Source organism: Chrysemys picta, chromosome 3, assembly GCF_011386835.1.
Source record: "Chrysemys picta bellii isolate R12L10 chromosome 3, ASM1138683v2, whole genome shotgun sequence".
NCBI classification, from domain to species: Eukaryota; Metazoa; Chordata; order Testudines; family Emydidae; genus Chrysemys; species Chrysemys picta.
Window position 1 is genome coordinate 90,982,056 of NC_088793.1, and position 21,546 is coordinate 91,003,601.

General features: G+C 42.3%; 1 protein-coding gene across 2 annotated transcripts in view; it reads left to right on the forward strand.

The window, feature by feature from the left end:
* The window catches only part of DCBLD1 (discoidin, CUB and LCCL domain containing 1), a 75,103-nt gene that overhangs the window by 35,725 nt on the left and 17,832 nt on the right, over window positions 1-21,546 (forward strand). The window contains exons 3-8 of one of the 2 annotated variants that reach the window (XM_008175869.4): window positions 11,520-11,657; window positions 13,515-13,566; window positions 14,408-14,477; window positions 16,552-16,685; window positions 19,842-19,882; window positions 20,373-20,588. In XM_008175869.4, coding sequence (XP_008174091.1) covers window positions 11,520-11,657; window positions 13,515-13,566; window positions 14,408-14,477; window positions 16,552-16,685; window positions 19,842-19,882; window positions 20,373-20,588 — 651 coding nt within the window. Of the gene's footprint in view, window positions 1-11,519; window positions 11,658-13,514; window positions 13,567-14,404; window positions 14,478-16,551; window positions 16,686-19,841; window positions 19,883-20,372; window positions 20,589-21,546 lie in introns of both variants that reach the window. The other variant, XM_008175863.4, reaches the window with a different exon arrangement.

Consider the following 21,546-nt stretch of genomic DNA (forward strand, 5'->3'; position numbering starts at 1 on the left):
GAGATCTGAGAGGCAGAGAAGGAGGTAATAGGATACAAGGGCGGGCCAGACGGGTGAAAGAGGCGTGTTTGCGCTACCGCTCTGATAGTCTTGAAGACAGGGAGGGCTGGGCAGGCAGGGAGAGCTGACCAATCCAAGCAGGCTTTGTATACAACAACCAGCCAATCGCCGGTAAGGTACATCGCTTGCCGTGATTGGCTGGTTGTTGTATACTGGGTACCACATACAGTACAGCACCAGTATCTGTACCTGTTCATACAGTATAGCACCAGTACATACAGTACAGTATACAAATGTCCAACAGTCAAAACCCCATCATGGCTCCACCAGCAAGAAGAAAGAAATATGAAGCCAGTTTCAAACTTAAAGTTGTAAACTTTGCCATGGAACATAATAACTGCGCTGCTGCAAGACAATATGGAGTAACAGAAAAGATGGTTCGGGACTGGAAAGCAAATGAAAAAGCATTAAAGAGTATGCCAAGGGGTAAGTGTGCATTAAGAAGAGGCACTCCACATTGGCCAGAACTCGAAAAACATGTAGCAGACATGGTGAATGAGCATCGCCAAAACGGTTATGTAGTGACACGAAATAAAATACATTTGTTTGCACTTCAGTGGGTCAAATCTAACCCAGATCACAGCAACAGATTTAAGGCCACTGTATCCTGGTGTACTAGATTCATGGGAAGGCATAATATGGTACTGAGGCAAAAGATGAAAATTGCCCCAAAATTACCTACAGATCTTGATAGCAAAGTAAATAGTTTCCATCGATACGTAATACAACAGCGCACTAAACATGGCTATGCGTTAAGTAGTATTGGAAATATGGATGAAACTCCAATGAATTTTGATATGGTTGGAAATAAAACTGTCCATCAAAAAGGTGAAAAAACAATTTTAATTAAAACAACAGGACATGAGAAGTCCAGTTTTACAGTGGTACTAGGATGCACAGCTGATGGCGCCAAACTGAGACCAATGATTATTTTTAAAAGAAAAACAATGCCGAAATTCAAGTTCCCTGTTGGTTGTTTTGTACATGTGAATGAAAAAGGCTGGATGGATGAAGAAGGGGTAAAGCTATGGCTTGATAATGTATGGAGCAGGCGACCAGGTGGACTTATTCAAAAATGTAGTCTACTGGTGTGGGATATGTTCAGGGCTCATTTAACTCCCAGCACCAAGCAAATGCTTGCAAGACTAAACACAGATGTGGCAGTTATTCCTGCAGGATTGACATCGTTGGTACAGCCACTGGATGTGTGCCTAAACAAGCCATTTAAAGATCGCATTCAAGAACAGTGGAATGAATGGATGGTTAGCGGCGAAAAGTCATTCACAAAAGGAGGAAACATGCGTGCTCCACAGTTGGATGTTTTGTGCAAGTTTGTCATAAAAGCCTGGAATGAGATTGATGCAGAAACAGTAATCAAGTCTTTCAAGAAGTGTGGCATATCAAATTCATTAGATGGTATGGAGGACGACTACTTGTGGCAAGATGAAGAGGAAGCCGAAGCTGAGACCACACCATCTGATACGGAATTCTATCCATATGATGACTGCCTTACAAATGTATCACAAGATGTCATTGATGTACTTATGATATCAGATGACGAACAGGAGGATTTTGAAGGCTTTTAAAGGGAAACTGTCATGCCAGCAAAACCTGTAAAAATACCGTAGCTTGCAGTTATGATGGGCGTTGCTAACTCGCCAGGGACTTGCCCGGCACTTGCTCTCTCTCTCTTGTTTGTTATCTTCCTCCTATCATCATCAGTTCCAGTTTGGTTGACAGCTTAGAAAACAAACAGCATGGCAGCTCCCATGGGTTTATTGTCTTATCCTTCCTTTCAGCTTTAGAGTGAATTAGGAAAAGTTTAATCCACTTGCACTGTTTTATGTTTACATGTTTGATGACAAACAGCCTTATGTTTATAAGTGACAGTTTTCCTGCTAAGTACCTGCATGTCATAAGCATTTGAATTAAAATTACCATATTGAAATCAAATCTGATGTTTTTTTAATTTTTTTTTGGTGTGCGTTGGAAGAGGGGTAGTCTTATACAGCGAGTATATCCCAAACTCTATATTTTAACTGGAAAAGTTGGGGGTCGTCTTATATGCCCAGTCGTCTTATACGCCGGAAAATACGGTAATATTTAAATTTGTAGCACGCGACAGATTTTATAGACTAACATAGATCATTTTGGTTTTAATAATTCTTGAAAAGTATATATAAACTGAAAATTGCTTATGGTGAACTACTAAACCCTGCCTTTCAACGCCATTAAAAAATGGACATTTTAATACTCTTCATCCTCAGTGCTTTTCTTGAGTTTTAATAAAGCTGGGTATGAAACCATTGTACTTTGATATTTACAATCTCACTTTTTAAATAGCTGAACATTTAAAAGAAGCTTAATGTAGTTGTAAAATAAATCCTGCACTTCTGTAACCTGGTGGCTCTTGATTCTCCCATGCTAAAGAGGTCAATAAATCATTCTTTTAAATCACTACTGACGAACATTCTAATTGTAAATATGCCACTTCTCTCAAGTCCCTCCCACTCAGTTGTTACTGGTAGTTCTCTACAATCCCAGTAAGCTCTGCAGGTATAAGGAACCTAACGCATTTCAAAAGTATCATATATACCTCAGGCCCATCGGACAAACTGCCCCGGCACAGCCGACACCAGAGTCGGAGCACGGTGCCAAATCTGATGCAGGGAGACACAGGGGGCCCTGATGCCCAAGGAGCTGTCTCCAGATGAGCATGGGAAAGCAGCCCCTCCCCCTGCGGTGCAGTCGTCTTCGTCGTCTCCAGATGAAGTGGTGACAGGCCTCTCGCAAATGAGCAGCCCCTCCTGATGACTTCAAGGACCATCCAGTCCTGTTCTAAAGGGTGGTTGCCAACCTGAACTTGGAGGTCAAAGAGCTAGCAGAGGAATCCAACGACCTCTTTCGCCATCTGGTGGAAGAGGGCAAAGCGATGGCAAGAGATGCCCTCCAGATAGCCTGGGACACTACGGACTCGGTGGCCAGGGTAGTCGCCTCTGCGATGGTCAGAAGGCGCAGCTCTTGGTTACAGTCCTCCAGGCTGTCCCAGGAGATGCAGACTACCCTCCAGGACCTCCTGTTTGTGGGAGCAGGACTCTTTTCAGAGCTGACCGATGCACGGCTCCACAGCCTTAAAGACTCCTGGGCCTACACATCCCTCAGCAGGCTAGAAAGCCATTCCGTCCCCCACCACCTCCGTCGAGGTCATGGGGTGTCCCTCGGTCCAGCTCCTACAGGAAGAAGGGCAGAGACAAAGGATTTAAAATGGTTTCACCCTTCATCTTCCCGTTCCTGTGTCCAGCCTGGTTCTTCCAGATGCCAAGGAAGCCAGAAGTGGGCATTTTGAGGATGTGCCTGAGGATGGTGCCCCAGTCACTTCCCAGGATCCACCCCCCTGCTCTTTTCTCAACCGTCTGCACCCCCAGTCGGCCTGGTCGCGACTGACCTCGGACCGTTGGGTGCCGGACATAATATCTTTTGGCTACACCCTGCAGGCCCCTTTCTTCTATCTCAGCCTTTTATCTGCCGCTTGAGGGTATGACAGTTTTTGCCTAGGACATGACTGCCAGGCTCCTCAAGGGCCTTGAGTGTCTCTACCCACACGTCAGGGACCCCATTCCTCCATGGTACCAGAACCTTGTGCAGTCGCTGCTCACGGCACCCCCCTTCGAATCTCTGGCTCCCTGTTCTCTCCTTCATTCCTGGAAGGTCGTGTTTCTGGTTGCAATAACATTCTCCTGTCGCATCTCTGAGATTAGGGCACTACCTTGGAACCGCCCTATATGGTCTTTTACAGAGACACGGTCCAGCTGTGGCCACACCCAGCTTTCCTGCCCAAGGTAGTCTCACAGTTTCATACAGGCCAGGATATTTATTTACCTGTCTTTCTCCCTCCCACCCCCCCAAAGCCACATAAGTCAGAGGAGGAGGAGCGTATGTTGCATTCCCTAGACGTCAGATGGGCACTAGCCTTCTACACTGAAAGGACCAAGCCATTCTGCAAGTCGACGCAATTGTTCGTTGCGGTGGCCAACAGGATGAAAGGTCATCCAGTGTCCGCTCAGAGGGTTCTTGGATCACTGCCTGCATTTGCTGCTGCTACGATCAGGCAAAGGTGCCCCATCCGGCGATTGTCACCGCCCACTCAACCAGGGTGCAAGCCTCTTCAGCAGCTTTCCTAGCCCACGTGCCTATCCAGGACATCTGTAGGGCGGCCATCTGGTCGTCCATTCACACGTTTGTCCCATTATGCACTTACCCAGCAGGCCCGGGACGATGCTGGGTTCGGTAGAGCAGTGCTGCAAGCCGCTAGACTGTGAACTCAGCCCACCTCCGAGGATACTGCTTGTGAGTCACCTAGACTGGAATTGACATGTGCAAGCATTCGAAGAAGAAAAACCGGTTACCTACCTTTTCATAAGTGTTGTTCTTCGAGATGTGTTGCTCATGTCCATTACATTACCCGCCCTCCTGCCCCTCTGTCAAGAGTTGTTGGCAAGAAGGAACTGAGAGGACATAGGGTCAGCGGCATCTAATATACCAGTGCATGAACACAGCACTCAAGGGGGCGCCACAGCCGACCCTATGGATACCACTAGAGCAAAAATCTCTGACAACTGTGCATGTGGGCGCTAGAATGGTTTAAAATTAATTTTATTAATCATCATATGACAAAGCTAGTCTGACTTCAGTTTCACTAAAACCGCTCACCTTTGTCAGCCAGTCATTTAAATATTAACATAGTCATGCACATGCTGCCTACCAGAGAAGCAAGACATATCCTTTTCTCAGAGGCACAGCTTTAAAGCCGAAGGCACATTTAATCACAGAGCGAGGTGGACTAAAACATCAAGAAATTAAGAATAAGGCCCTGCTCTTGCAATGAACACTCCGAGAGCAGACCCTTAATTCAATGGGGCTCTCGACAGACATTGCCTGCATTCTTGTAACAATCCTTTTTTTTTTTTTTTTTTTTTTTAAGATTGATAGAAAATAATTTTAGTGGCCATATTTCAATTCTTTTCTGTCATCTTCCAGCTCTTGCCCCCCAACTCAATCTTCCATTCCTCCCTGCTTCTCCTCCCTTCCCCCTAGATTGCTTGGGGGTATTTTTATTTATTTTGTGAAATAACCTTCAAGCCTTCTTGAGAAAGGAGGGTGATTGAAGGATAGATACTTTTCCCATTGAAGTCAATAGGAGTCAGATTTGGTCCTTCATGGGTGGCTGTTAAATCTGCTGAGTGGCTAGCAGTGATTTGGGTAGTTAATCCAGGTAACTTGTTCTTGCATATTTTATAGCCAGTCACCAAACTGGCTGCAAAACTGACTGCAGAAAACCTATTGGAAAATGCTTTCTCCTCCGCACATTCTGCTACTAAGTAGTATTAGACAAATTTTATAAGTGAGTATTTTTTTTATATATATGGGAACCTGTAATGACTAGTCCCTGTATTTGTTAGAACTGGGTTTCCTTAAACCTATTTTGAAGATTCTCATACCTGTCATTACGTCTCAAGAGGACTCATCCCACTAGTTTTATTATCCTCATTATTAAATGTCTTGTGTAACTATAGGTGTGACAGGTACTTTTTCCCATCACAGGAAACTCATGAATGTAGTATTGTTTCCGGTATTTCAGGTAATCTAGTAAATTGTCTGGACAAGCTTTCATTGAACATCAAATTGAGCAGTTTCTAAATAGTCTTGATTCAAAGAAAAGCATTAACAGCTTGGCTTCAGTATCTTTCCAAAGTCTCAATCTTAGCAAGATTGTTATGAACAAAAAGATCTCTGCCTTTATTTTATTAAATACCCTCTATTTCAGATCCCAACAGATTTACATTGTGCTTTATTGCTCTTTGCTTTAATAATGCAGTGTGAAGAATTATAATCTGTCACACCTCCATTTCTTTGATTAGCTCTGACCAAAGGAGAAGTACAAGGGATATTAATTGTAGGGCATGCAAGCAATGCTTTTACTACATCAGATTTTCAACATATGAAATCAGGGGAAAGAATTTTTTTTAAATATGATTACTTTTTATTATGACAGTTTCCCTGGGGCTCCCCAAGTACCCTCCAGCTTTTAAATACAGAATTGTTCTCCTTTTATTGTTTTAATAAACTTCTGGAAGCACTCACTGGAATTAAACTTCTTTCTTTTGTAAAGTGATAGCACTTCTTCCAAAGCTTATAGGCATCCCATATTGCTTAATGCTCATTAAAAATGAAAGTTGACAAAATAGTAATTTTCACTAAGTTTTCTGGGAAAGTCCAGACTCCTAAGTGCCAGCTTCCATTAGGCACAGCAGGGACTTGAACCTGGATCCCCCAACTTTCCAGGTGAGTGTCCTGACTACTAGGCTATTGGGTGTTCTGTGGTTGTCTCTCTTTTTCATGAAAATTTTCAAAAGGTCTTGTTTCCATTCTGATGCAGAATGGAAACAAATGTCAAAAATCAAAATCTTTTGTGAAATGGAATTTGTGTTTTCCAGCCAGCCCTACATAGCATCTGCCTGGGCCCTGAGATCTGAGATGGAGCCAACATAATCCAAGCCCATTGCCACCTCCATCCAAGCCCCTTGGGCACCCCAATACCCTGCTTAATAAATGGCAATGGCATGCAGAAGTGGCAATTTAAAACGTTGTTTTCCAAAGACAAACTCATCAGGACACAAGAGGCCTGAGCAGGCAGATGCAAGAAGCAGCCTGCTGCACAGCGGTCAGTGTGGGGAGAAGGCTAAAGACAAAGAGGAGAGACTAGTCCCTGGTGAATCTAAAGGCCTCCGTACATGTCAAACTGAATGAGATCAAGTTGATACTGAATAAATCGGGAGCAGAATGACTGACCTGGAAGAAGGCATAGGGGAGAGTGTGGATTTAGGAAGACTAATTTATTAGCAAGTAGCCTATTACAGGGGAAAAAAATTAAATAACTTAAAAAGAGAGACCTTGTAAAGAAGATAGAGAGAATCCTTTTTAAAAAGGAGGCACCAAACTTCTTAAGAGAAGTAGAACGACTTTAAAACAGATCAAATCAAATCCTGGAAAGTATACAATAGATATCTATCTCATAGAGCTGGAAGGGACCCTGAAAGGTCATTGAGTCCAGCCCCCTGCCTTCACTAGCAGGACCAAGTACTGATTTTGCCCCAGATTCCTAAGTGGCCCCCTCAAGGACTGAACTCACAACCCTGGATTTAGCAGGCCAATGCTCAAATGACTGAGCTATCCTTCCCCCTATTAAAAGAAGCTAGAGGTAAACTACTACAGAAGAAAAGGCTACTAGATTTACACAACTCTATTATGAAAAAGGTAACAAAAGTGACAGGCTACCTGCTAATATAAAAAATATGCAAGATAATAAAATCATTCCTCCAATGTGGGTGACTCCATATGAACTAGCCACAGGTCCAAAGACTCACGTGAGGCATTTGCCAATTTTTACATGAGGCTCTAGGCTCTGGAACCGGCTCATCCTAAACAGAGAAGAGTATGTAATTAATGTGAAGCTACCTAAAATAGATCAAATAGACCAGGAGCTCCTGGAGGAGGTCACTGAACCTGAAGAAATTATAGAAGTAGTTATGGTAAATCTCCAGGCCATGATGAGTTTCCCCCAGAATTTTGCAAATTTTTCAGAGCACAACTGGCATAACCAGTCAGATGTCTTTAATGAGATATTGAAAGAAAAAAGATCTCTGCTACCTGGAGAGGAGCACATATTGTAGTAATACCGAAACCAGGTAAAGACCTATCTAGTTGCATGGCATATACATCCATCTCTTTGTTAAATTAAGTTGTTAATTTAGCAAATCGACTTGGAAAAAAAAATACGGTCTGTATACATTAACTGAGATCAGACAGCATTTGTGTTAAACAGGCAGTTAACAAACTACATTCACAAGAGTTTTTGACCTAATTTTTTTTTTTTACCGAATCAGCCAAAGAACCTCTCACGTTTTTATCATTAGATGCTGATAAAGCTTTTGAGAGAATTGGCAGTCCTTAAAAGGTTTATGGCCCAAATTTTAAAATTGGATATCTGTTGTATTCTCAGATCAGAAGGCTGCAATAAGAGTTGATAGACACCTGTCAGAAAGATTGCCTCTTCTCTTTGCCATGGTAATGGAACCTTCACAGATGGTCAGAAATAATAATATAAAAGTAGAAAACAAACTCGTATTTTATATGCAATTGCATGTGAAAAAACCTTCCTGGCACGCTACCTGAACTGCAAAAAGAAATACTGAAATTTGGTAGAGTTTCAGGTTTTAAAATAAAGTACAAAAAGTCTGAACTTCTGGACGTTGATGTGGGCCCTGACTTGCAAAAATATAAATGGGTGACTGACCACCTTATTAAAATACCACATTTTTTTTAAAAAAGCAGGATTTTATATTATGTATTTAAGAAAATTTAGAACAGATTAGGAAAACTTGTCAAAATGAAAAATCTCATAGCTAGGCAAAATTATATCAGTCAAAATTAATATCTTACCTTGAATCAGTTTCTCTTCCCAACACTACTGACCATCCTCCTTGGGAAACTTTTGAAGACTGTGGATTGGCAATCCAATTTATTCGGGGACACAAGAAACCGAGTCAAGCAGGCCACCCTATGAAGACCTTGGCAAAAGGGTCTAGTGCTATCATGCAATAAACAACATAATCAGGGAAGCCAAATCAGTAATGTGCTGTACTGGATAATTCCCAACCATAATAAATATTGGATAGAAATAGAACAGTTACATTGTCATACGGTCAAACTCCTCATAATTGCCTATATAAAAAAAGAACCTATAGGCCAAAAAATGTATATATACCCACTTTATTGAGAGCAACAATAGAGGCATGGGATAACATGAAAAATTAAGCCCTTTCCCATCACCTCTAATGCCCATAGTTGTTAACACCAAAATTCAACCCTAATGAATCTCTGGGAAGCTTGTGGACATGGGAGCATATTGGTACTATGAGATTGAGTCTGTACATTCAGATCATTCTGAAGAGATGCAACAGCATACAAAAGGTTTTAAAGTTCTGCATTACCAATAACTGCACCAGAGACATTTTTCAAGTCTCTCCCTTAGAAAGACAAACCTAGCGTAAAATTGACAGATTTTGAAAAACTACTCATCACACTTCTGAAACACACAGGTCTATTTTCTATTTTCGTTTGATTATGACATGGCAGATGCTGTCTTTTTTTTTGATAAATTAATTGGGAAAGGAAACTTAACCATTTTATAGAAATTCTTGTCTTCTCTAACTAAGTCATAGGCCATTTTTAGCACATGCATTCACAAAAGAAATGTTCTAACTAGAGCTGGCTAAAACTTGGAATTTCTGGTTTGACGAGAATTCTGATACTTGAACATTTGGTTTAGGTCCGATTCAGGGCTGCCTTGAAGCTGTTGGCCCTGGAAGCCCATGCTACCCAGCAACCCACCAGACAGGTTTCGGATACAAAAGTTCGTCAAACCCACCATGTTTCCATGAAACACGTTGGGATTTACAAATTGGCATTTTTCACCAAACCCTGGAAATTTTCTGCCCAGTTCTAATCCTAACTGCTGCTTCCTTTTCTTTTACTGCTGTGCATACCTGATTTTGCCTTATATGTTATAAGCCTAGAGCCATCCTTAGTCTTTCTTAGGGAGCTTAAACAATTTTTTTCCTCCCTGTCCTGTATATAACTGACTTCTGATCGTGCCACTGTGCACAAGGCTGGCCTGAGAATGTTGTGGAGTGGGATCTTCGGGGGAACTGCAGGCAAAGTGTAGCCCACTGAATTTGTTCTGTGGCTGTGATTTCATGGATCCCAAAGGTCATGGCCTCCACCATTGCAGGCACATAGGGTTGAATAACCCTGGTCTTTAGGAAAAAATCTCTTAACAAACTTTCATCCCTCATGATTGTTTTATCTTCTTAAGGCCATTGTCACAAAGGAACAGCACTAGAAATTTAGTTTACTAACAAAACAAAAAGCGGAGATTAGCATTGCATCTTCCACATGTCCCAAATCAGCTGTGTAGGCTCCAAAGTCCTGGTTTATATACTAGACCCTTTTCTTCTACCAGCTTCCCTTTCCCTGAACTTGATGCAGTTCTCTCGGTTACATAACCAAAAGGGACCAATCTTAATTTCCTTGCTTCATTCAGCAGCGACTCCCTTCTGGATGATTAATGGGTAGGGTTTGGTGTTTTTTAAAGGAAATTCTGTCCAGTCTTCCTCTACCACATGCTAATGACCACTATGCTGTTTTCAAGGGCATGGTCTTGGCAGGGAGAGGCAGACGGGTTATAGTCATGGTTGAGAGACTCCTTAGGGCTTCGGCAGGGACACACAGACCCTAATTTCCCCCAGCAGGGAGATGCTGACTTGAAAAATATATAGTCTCTATCGGGCAAATGTTTTTTAATAGAAGTCTCTTTGTGAACTTATATACAACATCTTACTGGAGAGTAAGTATTACACATCTTCATAAATGAAGACTAATTGGTATAAACTATCTCCTAGTTTATGGGGCCATCGGTGGTTGAGGGGAGGCCAGAGACTAAGTTACTTCTTGGTACTCTTCCTACTTATTTTCAGTAGGAAAGAGCAGGGGGCAGTGTCCAAGTCAAAGACATTCTCTTTGGGAAAGGAGGAGGGTCCTGAAGAAAATAGAATAGGTGCCAATAATTCCAGGTTGACCTCTCTGTCACAGGGAAATGCTGTGCCAGACAGTATCCTGGGATATTGTAGCTAGCAGCAATAAAACTCCTATCTACTTCAAATGAGAGCATGAAGGCTACCCTTTTTATTTAAAGATTGTAAAATAAACTTGCATTGTCTACTTAAAAATCCCTTCAAGATTTTCTTGTTTCAGGATGTTTTTAAGACTGAGAGAGAAAAAGATTCAGTGATTGGTATAAAAATAAATTGTTTTTGAATATTTGATACTGTAAGTGGTGCTGGCATGTTTCACTGTTCTACTTATGCTACATGTTTTCTTTTAAGAACATGCATGCTTTTTGTTTTTAAGTTGCAGGCATAGCTAAAGTTTCCTGACCTGTGTATCTAGATAGGTTATCTTGTAGACTCTGCATAGATGCCTTGGATTGCCTTTAAATATTCCACTCTTTCCTTAATGGGGTTACTGCTATTTAAAAATATTATACTTCAAAGGCCAAAGAGCATCAATTATCCATTTGAGGCTAAAAAACTATGAGAAATTTAAATGCCAGAGTTTTCACTGTACTTACAGGATTGGATTCTTGCCATTTTGTGTTACAGTAACTTCAGGTTTCAGACCCACAAAGGTCTCAATCCAAACATCTGAAGTAAACATTTGTAATCATACTTCAGGAGGAGGAGTTTACTGTGAAATTCCTTAGTTATCACAAGACTACCTAGTCCCTATTTTATTTATGTCATCTAAAGCTTTTGAAATCTTATTATTTTTTCTGCATTTAGGACCATACTGTGGCAATATGATGCCTGGTCCTAAAGAAATCATCTTGGATACTAATGAAGCAACTATTCGCTTTGAGAGTGGGTCCCATGTATCTGGACGGGGCTTTCTGTTATCCTATGCCAGTAGTGATCATCCAGGTATAGTAATGAGTCCAAAAAGCAAATATCTGTATGAATTAAAGAGAGAAAACTTGAGGGTACAGATGAACATACTGCTAATATTCATAAAGCCCAATCTCTGGGTGCCCAATCTCTGGGTGCCCAGTATTACCAGGGAACTTAGCTACTTTAACCATAATTTTGATATATATATCTTTTTAATAGAGTCTACACAGGTACTCCTAGGGGAATTCTGTGCCACTGCGCATGTGCAGAATTTATGTCCCCCGCAGATTTCTTTGCTTCCCCATTTTGACTTTCTAATGGGAAAGCAACAGGAAGCTACAAGAGTGGTAATGCGACCCTCCCTAGCAGTTTTGGGTACCCAGCAGCCGGCAGGGAGAGAAATCACTGTGGGGCAGGGAGTGGGACTGGGGAAGACCCGGCTGGTGGCTCCTATTCTGCTCCTATTCAACTGCTAGTCCTGGCTGGGCTGGGCTGGGCAGGGCAGGATGGGACTTCCTCTTCCCCCTGCACAGCATCTGGGCCCGTGTCAGACCCACCCCCAGATTTCTCCCCCAACTATAGGAAGCTCTGCAAACTCCCCCCCGCCCTCCTTCCTGCACCCATCGCTCCTCAGCTGCTGGGGGAGGGATCACGGTACAGAGAGCTGCGCCCCCCAATCCGCCCAACCCCTGTGCATCCAGACCCGCTCACACACAGACCCTCCCTGGCGAGCCCCACTCACCCTGCACCTGAACCCCCCCAACGAGCCACCCAGATCCCTACCCTACCGAGCCCCAACCAGCTGCGCCTGGATCCCCGCCCCACTCCCCAAGCATCTGGACATCACCACCACCCCAAGCTCTCCACACCCAGATCCCCTTGCTGAGCTCTATCCTCCCTACATCCAGACCCCTTCCTGCTGAGCCCCACCCACCTTCACCTGGACCCCCTGCAGAGTCCCATTACTGTTGCACTCAGAACCCCCGCTTCTCCGCCCCCCCCCCCAACAGGCTCCTGTGCATCCAGAGCCTCCCCCCACCCATACACACACAGATCACCACTGAGTCGCCTGCATCCAGATTGCCTGACACAGAACCCTCTCAACCCACACCTGGATCCCCCCACGCTAAGTGGCTCCACACTTGGATCCTGCTTTGCTGAGCCTGCCCACCCACACCTGGTACAGAGGGGCAAGGCCCTGGGGTGTTTCTGGGCAGGCCCGGTCCTTGCGCTGTGTCAGGGTTCGGTGCAGCCTCACCGCTGAGTCCATGACCCGGGGGAGAGCTGCACAGTGATCTCCCACCTCCATGTAGCCAGTGGCCTGTGCTCCCCAATGCTATGTTGGAGCCTCCACATTTATTTGACAAATAAAATCTGCAGAATTTTTAATTTTTTGGCACAGAATGCCCTCAGGAGTAACACAAGGGACAGTTGTAGAGTAGTAATGCATGCACACAGAGCAGCCATTGAAATCCTACATGGACTGTTTGCGGGATAGGGCTCATCTGAGCAGAAATTAGCGTATTCTCATTAAAGTCCTATTAAAAGAGGCCTCGGGCTCAGATATTTATCACATGGTGATGATGTATCAGGTTGTTGAAGACTAACATTTAACATCAACACCTGATGATGTGATAGTCTCACTGTGCAGTTTACTTTTAATGGTAGCAGACAATCTGATTTATGTGTGAGATCAGGGGCAAGAGGGGAAGGGAAGGTGGGAGGATATCATAGCTGTTTCATTCCCACTAATAAAAATGTCAACTATCAAGATGTAAATGTATAAATAATATCTGGAGACTTTTTAAAATATAATTTCATGTTTAGCCAGTTTTCTCTACACTTTTATACTCTGCAGTCAAGAATGACTAGTTGTAATATTTTTAACAGATCTAATCACATGTTTGGAGAGAGCAAACCATCACGTGAAGAACGAATACAGGTAAATATAAGTGCAACGCTATGCTCTGCAGTTGTCTCGCTGTGTCTTGTTTGACCTATTCATTGTTGTATCTGGATAAAGTATCTTGTTTGCTGCTTGTAATGTGCTGAAAAGCCTAGCGTTTGCCACAGGAATGTGTTTTCTTGAGAAGTTAGTTCCTTTTCAGTATAATACTGTAATTATCTGTGGCTTATTTGTGAGTAGCAGAAGAGTCATCTCCCCGAGACTTCACTTTCCAGAACAGACAAGGGGATGCTGCTACAGTGCTCAGACTTTCTTGATTTGTGGCATAAGTAGGCAGTGCCGGGGTAAACTAAAAATACAGAGCTTGACCTTTGGAGGTACTAAAAGCTCTGAACTTCCATTGATGCCACTGGGAGTTGAGGGCAATAAGTAACTTCCAGGATCATACCCAAGGTATGTTAAAATTGTTTCTAGGTTAGTTTCTTGAGTCAGTGATTCTGGCAATAGGTTTTGAAATCGTAATGGAACACAAACCAATTTTTACTGTGCTCACGAACAATATTGGGCATATTTTTCTTATCTGAGTTGCTTGGAAAGTTAGTTACCTTGTGTAGTAATATTTCCAGAACAAGCAGAACTAAAGAGAAAAAAATGCACTTAAATGATTACTATTTTGGCTCTCTGTGTGCCCTACTATATGCAGTAAGCTAATGAACTTGAATCTGAGAACAAATTTGCCTTTTAAAAATATGCTAATTTATGCTCAGCTAGAACACATTTCTAAAAATATTTCTTGGTTTGTTGGCATTTTGTGTGTGTATGTGGCAGGCATTACAATCCATGTTTTAAATACACTTCTATTCTTTTACTGCAGCAGATATTGTCCTGCTGGTTGCAGAGACATAGCGGGTGATATTTCTGGGAATATAGTGGAAGGATACAGAGATGTAAGTATGAAGGGTAAAGAGTGGGCTTTAGAAAGATGGAATACAAAGGCAATTGCTAGGGTTGCCAGATCTCTGGTTTTCGACCTTAAAGTTTGGTCAAAAAGGGGACTTGACAGTGTCCGATCAGATCTACTGACCAGACACCCAAAATCCCCGTTACTGCGGCTGGGGGAGGCAGGAAGGCACCAGGTTATCACACACGTCAGACCCTACTCGGCCAGGGCCACCTCCTAACCTGGATTCAGCAGCTGCAGCTCCTAGCCCAGCTCCGCAGGTGAGTCCCTCCAGACATAGGGAATGGGGAGGAGAGGGGAAAAGCAGCGAGTGACAGGGGAAGGCAGGAAGAGGAGCAAACAATGGACAGGGCCTTGGGGGAGGGGGCGGGGCTTTGGGGAAAGAGTCACTCCTGCTCGAGTGTCCAGTTTTTAAATATTACAAAGTTGTCAACCCTAGAAAATTCATGGTTATTTAGCACAACAAGCAAAAATGTCATTCATTTTTAGCTCTGTTAGTAATCCCATTCACTGGCACCTTTACTACTTACATATTACCAAACAAGCCAACCACCCATTTATGAGCAAGAAACATGTAAGTCACTCAGACAACCATGCACTGGAAAGATACTTTTGGCTTCTAGCTACTGTGGTTTTTGTTCTCCCTCTCTCCTTCTTTGTCCACTAAGTGGTACTGGTTGACATGTTAAACTATTCCTACAATCTCAGGATTCCCTCTCTCTCTTTTTTGAGAATCCAGTGCACCCCAATTTCAGATCTCAGTTACTCCCTGAACAGAGCTTTACCTGCTTATCACAGATCTTTCCATTTTTTTAAGTCCGTCCTCCTAGGGAAAAAAATCAGTTTAGTTAGAATTGGATTTTGACACCAATTCTACTTCATTTCAGAGTGATTTCCTGGGATATCTCATGTTTCCTAAACTTGTCCCATTGAGAATTACCAGTGTCTTAAATTTGTGGCACCTTATTGACGTCAATGGATTGCAATCAGGCCTTATATTAGCAGTTCTTTGTTTAAAGAAGAAAGTGGCCTGAGTGGTTTGCTTATGCCTGTATTATACCACACCCTGCTTTGACCACCGGCTGCCCCACAGTTCTAGAATAGGATCCCTAGATTCCTATGACCTCTTTCTAGCCTCTCTACATTTATCTACATAAAGTTCCACTTTTCTTCATCACAAATGGAGTAATAATTGAGTTTTAAATGCCAGTGCATGTCCTCAAACTGCTTACTGATTGTTCAGCCCCTCTGTCTTGGAGAATTGTAGGGAAATTGGCTGAAATAACAAGGAAATTCTACACACAACTTGTATCAAAGGGTGCTCTGCTTACCACACCTGATGATTAGAAGTGAAAAGCAACAAACGGCAGGGCCTCACTCAGGCCTTGTCTACACTAAGGAAAATTTGCAGAATTTTCCCATCGCTGCTAACAGTTTCTCAGTTTTAATGGTGGTAGCAACATTGAAAGCTGTAGTGTAGGCCAGCTGCTGGCATTTTAAGTACAGTGCCATCTAACTCTGCTTAAAGTGGACATAGTTGACGTGGTCCTTAAAATGCTAGTGGCAGCCAGTCTACAGTAGAGCTTCTAATGTTGCTAAAAATGGTGAAACTGAACTATGTTATCAGCAATGGGAAATTTTTGCCAAAAAGATAGTCTGGCTTCAGCAGAATAAGTGAATCCATGAAGTAGTTTTACATTAATTTTATCCAGCAAATAGCAGTGATCGTACCTTTTTAAATGACTTTTGCTGGGGAGAGGCATGTGGGAGGTTTGTGTTAGGTGGTGATTCTGGAGCACTTTCCCTACAAGCAAATCAGGGTGTGTGTATGTTTGTTTGTTTAATAAGCATTTGTTTTTTTGGGAAGAGTTTTAAACATAACCTGTAGAAAAAAAAATACTGTACTTTCCTTCTTTATATTCACCTTAAGTCTTCAGAGGATTTTATGATTTTGAAGATCTGTGATTTCTTATGAGAGAGGTAATGGTGGGTTGAGCATGAAAGTTTTAGTAATTTGCCAAATTTAACCTTTTGTTTGAGTTCTGGTTTCTGCATTCCAGACCTCCCTATTGTGCAAATCAGCCATACACGCAGGTGTTGTTGCAGATGAGCTGGGTGGCCAGATCAATGTGATTCAGCAGAAAGGAGTAAGTCGATACAAAGGCATCCTGGCCAATGGCATCCTTTCACAGGAGTAAGTGTCACAAAGTAGTTTGTCTTTTTATTCTGTGTTTGAAAGCAACCCTGGAGGCATAATTAACCCACCACATCAGAGAGGGAACAGATGGGACACTGTCAGCTCTTCCTCTTTCAGAAGAGAAAAAAATTGGAAGTGTTTAAGTGTTTCTCACTTAATAGTTGATCTTTGGAAGATTAATGTAATGCACAATGTCATTTGGTTTGCTGACACTTAATTAAAATGGCATTAGTTTTGGGATACAGAGACATAGTGTCTCAAGTCGTTGGTGCATTAATGACTAGAAATTTTAGATTGTGCTTCTCTTTCTCTTTTCACATATTTATCAAATCACCTGGTTCGCAAATACACAAGGTTTTTGGTGTTCTGCAGACAAAATCATACCTTTTTAAATAGTCACTATGTTAAAAAAGCAATGATGAACTAATGGAAAAAACCTCAAAAACATTAAAATAATATGCTTGAAGGAATAAATAGCAGTGCTGAGAAGTGGGGGAGTTTAATGAAAACTTTAAATACATTAACAAGCTTTTTGTAGCACTGTTTAAGATTACTAGAGCTACCATTTATCTGCTGCCCCTAAGTGTACTACACCTGAGGCAAAAATAAAACTTCTTAAAATATCTAAATGTGCAGTGAGCACTTCCAGCAATTGTCTATGTCACTCAGGAAGATTATTGATATTTTTAATTTTAAAATATCAGGAATATGGGTGAGGTGTTTATTGGTGGGGAGGGAAGCCCTCTCTCCCAAGCATTCTAGCAGGCAGAGTGCCTGGGAGAATATTTTTTCTTTCACCCATAGTTTCCCACTCCCCCTAGTTTTTTTTTTCCCAAGCCCTCCTGACATCATGTGATAACCCAGTCAAAACATTTCTTTCTGAGCAGTACTAAGAATATTCACAGAGGTGAAATCTGGAATCTATTGAAGTTAATGGCAATACTCCTGTTGACTAGGATTTCACCCAAAATGTATCAGGGTTATAAACTCCTGTGCTTCCAGGCATAAGTCAGCCACTAACTGTATGGGGACCGAAGATTAGAAAAAACTTCCCTCATGAGCATGTTATTTCGTAACTGTCCATTATGAGGTATGCCACCCATCCCTTAAGTATCTGGTACTTGCTGTTGTTGGGATCAAGATACAGGATTAGATTGACCACTGATCGTAGAACTAAATTGGGAGGTGAGAGGGAAATAATTTCATCGTATTTCAAAATATGAGTGAAGTGAGTGTTTGCCAGAAAGATAAAAGACAAAATTAGTAGGAAAACACACTGTATCTGTATTTCAAGTTTTTAAAAGGGTTTCGTAATATGTATTTCAAACATTGAATAGCTATTCTGTTCTCAGAACACACGCGCGATAACTAAAACTCCACAGAACTGTCAGCGCTGGAAAGGATAACTCTTTGGCACCTAAACAATAGTATTTTATGAGTTTTAAATACTCCTTTAAATAAAGGCTTTCTATACTTTTTTAAAATCTCATTTACAGTGTATTTCAGTATTAAAGATTTATTTCATTTAGCGACTCTAACTGAAGTTGATCTCATCAAAAGCTACTTCTGCTTGTGTGCATTGAGCCCGTAAATGTGTCTGTATTATAATTTGATGGTTAAGTTATGAATTGCTCACTTACCAGCTCCCCAGAACTGACCTTGGCCTCTATGGCTTCATTTTTTATGCTCTGTTATCTGTGATTTGTAGTTTCCATGATCTATGTGTGGATCTAGACACATGTATTGTATAATGAAGATATAGTGGCCATGGGTCAGATTTTCAGGCATTTCTGACATCTTAAGTGCAAATGTATCAGCTTTTACTTTGTCACCCGAGTATGAGTAAGGCCCTTTGTCTTCAGTTTTTACTGAATTCCTTCCCCCCCCCCCACCCCAATTTCCAGATTTTGAAAAAAGCAAGTGTGTTGGGTTTTACTGATTTTTTTTTTTTTTTTTTTTTTTTTTTTTTAACCCGAATTTTGCAAGTGCTGGAATTCCCCAGACCTGGCTCCCTTCTCAAAGTCCCATTACTGGTGGGGAGGGGGGACAGGAAGAGTTTGGGCACCACTGGACTACTCATTTTTGGGTGCCTAACTGGCAAAATCCTGAAGGGAACAGATTTTCAGAAAGCCCAAGCACCCATCCCTCTGAATATCAGGCCCCTTTAAGATGCATTTTGATGGGCACCCATAATCCGTAGTCACTTTTTAAAATCTTTGCTACTTTACTGTTCTGCACTATTATGTGAGGTTTCGTGGAGTGGGGCAGGATTATTTTTTGTTTAATGTCCTATATTAAAATAACTCCATGGGTGGGGGAAGTGGGGAGAGAAGACAACAAATGTGGCCCTGTCTTCAGAGACAAAAGAGACATTTTTAAAACTTTAGTTGAACTTGATTATGGCAAAGCCATGCTATAACCAGATTAAAACCTCATTTTTTAGCCCTGTTAGAGAATGAGTGTTTCTTTTTAATCTGTTTGTGGTATCATTTGGCCACATTTAAAGAGCAGACTAAAGTGTGATTCAGTTAAAACTAAGTTTAACTAACTGGGTCTGATTATCCTTGCACTTAAATTGAATTTACACCAGTGTAACTCCATTGATTTCAGTTTAGTTGCTCTTGGTTTACATTCATGTGAGAGGAAAATTGGGCTCATTGTTTGAGCAGTGCATGGTGGCTACATACAGAGCTCCTGTTAACTTGGCATTTTGGCACTTTGTGATGGTTTTGGTGGCTTTTCAGTAGCAGACGGGGAAATTGGGTTAGCATAAAAGTGCCCCAAAGTAGCATAGGTTCTGCGTAGTGGAGATGCTTAAGGGGAAATGTGTTTTGAGGATGATAGTCTGGGTTGGGGGAGAGGTGAATCATTTCAAAGAATTTGTATATGCCAGAACCTGTAAAGGATGGTCTGAGTTTTGTCATTGAGAGACCATGGCAAAAACAGGAGTGCCCTGACAAGAGGTGGAGGAATAGCAAGAAGATGTTGAAGATTGTCAATCTGGTCTGAGAGATTATGTTAATACAGAATACTCTCACCCCACAATGAATATACTGATCTTGGGCTAGTTTGTATGAGCAGCTCCTGACATATTCAATAACTCTTTTTTTTGTCATTTCCCCCCTGCCCCCTCACCCCTTTGTTTTCTTATAGTGGCTCACTCTCAGACAAGCGGTTTGTGTTTACCTCAAATGGTAAGAAAAATACCTTTATTTTAGGTATTCAAGTCTTGACTTGCAATTTTTTTCCCGGTAAAAAGCTAAAATAACCTGAAAAATGTCAAACTACATATAATGTGGTGGCTTTGAGGATGCCAGTGTATTACAACTATAGCTTGTGATTGGGCTGGGGGGGGGGAAGCCAGGAATCATTCAAATGCATGTGGTTGAGAAGCAGCTGCCCTGATGTTGTGATAATATTACATCTGTGGTGCTGGTACATGAATGGAGTTCCACTTTCATTCTTAGGGAGGTGGGACTGAGGCTGGCTGAAGGAGAGGGACCATAGTAATCTGATATTGGATTGCCTGCTGCAAACATTATGCCTAATGGATGGTAGCACAGGAGGGAGAAACAGCAGGGTGGAGAATTATATGAGCTGGTTGTTGTGGGTGGCCTTGCTGGGATATGCTGGGAAAATGCAAGTTGTCTCTTCCATCTCTCTCTGTATTGGAATTCCTTCTAGGCTGCAATAAATCCTTGAGTTTGGGAGATGGATTCATCCCCAACAGCCATATTACAGCATCGTCCTCTTGGGAAGAGACCAGTGAAATTGGGGAAAGTGTTCAGTGGTCTCCTGACAAGGCCTGGCTTCAAGTCCAAGGGATTTCATGGGCATCCAACCATAGCAGCCACCGGGAGTGGTTGGAAATAGACTTGGGAGAGAAAAAGAGAATAACAGGTAAGTTACCTACTGAATAACATGGCTGGTTCCCAAGCCTGAGGCTTACGTTCTTCTTCAAGTGATGTCCCTGTGGATGCTCCATTTTAGGTGTTTGTGCATCCCTGTGCTCTTAATCGGAGACTTATGGTAGCAGTGCCCAGTTGGGTCGCATGGTCCCCATCTCGCGCTGCTTCAGGCAGTTCACTAGCGCTGTGCAACCAACCCTCCCTCAGTTCCTTCTCTACCACCTTTGGCTATGAGTCAGAGCATTCAGCAGCACCTCACAGCTTAGCTAGAATAATATACCCAAGTTAGTTCTAGTTTTATCATATATTGTCAGCCCTTTTTCATTTTTGTCCCCATTTATTTAAAAAAAAAAAAAAATCAATCCTAATTTGTTTTCCTGATTAGAAGTAGGTTTTTGTTGAACCGTTATTGCCAGTTCTCCCCTCAGGGGAGGGTGAAACTCTCCCTTCAGGGGCATGCCCGGTTCTCTGGGCTTTAAATGCTGCCTCACCTTTAGGCTATCGATTCCAGTGTCAGACAGGCACACTCAGTGTGTCCGCTGCCTTGGCGAGACACATGTTCTTCAAAAGTGTCCGCACTGCCATAAGTGAACAGCCAGGATCAGGAAAGCCAGGGACTTGCAGCTAAAGCTGCTCCTAAAGGAGAAGTCCCTCAGGCCAGCATCTGAGCCAGAAGCCAGGATTCCCCCAGGACAGAAGTCCCCTACTGCAGCCTCTTTCAGAGGCACTACTTCTAAGTAATAGATGCCACCATCAATACCGAGTCAATTCTTAAACAAAGGGATTTGGCAGTCTCCTCAATGTCTGAGTCACCTATCCTCAGCACTGACATTACCCTGACTCGCTCAGTACCAAATCACCCTTCTACTCCAGCTCACCCAGCTTCCCCTCTTTTGAGCGACAAGGATGATGTTGATGATGGAGAGATTTATTCCCACCACTCTTCTCCC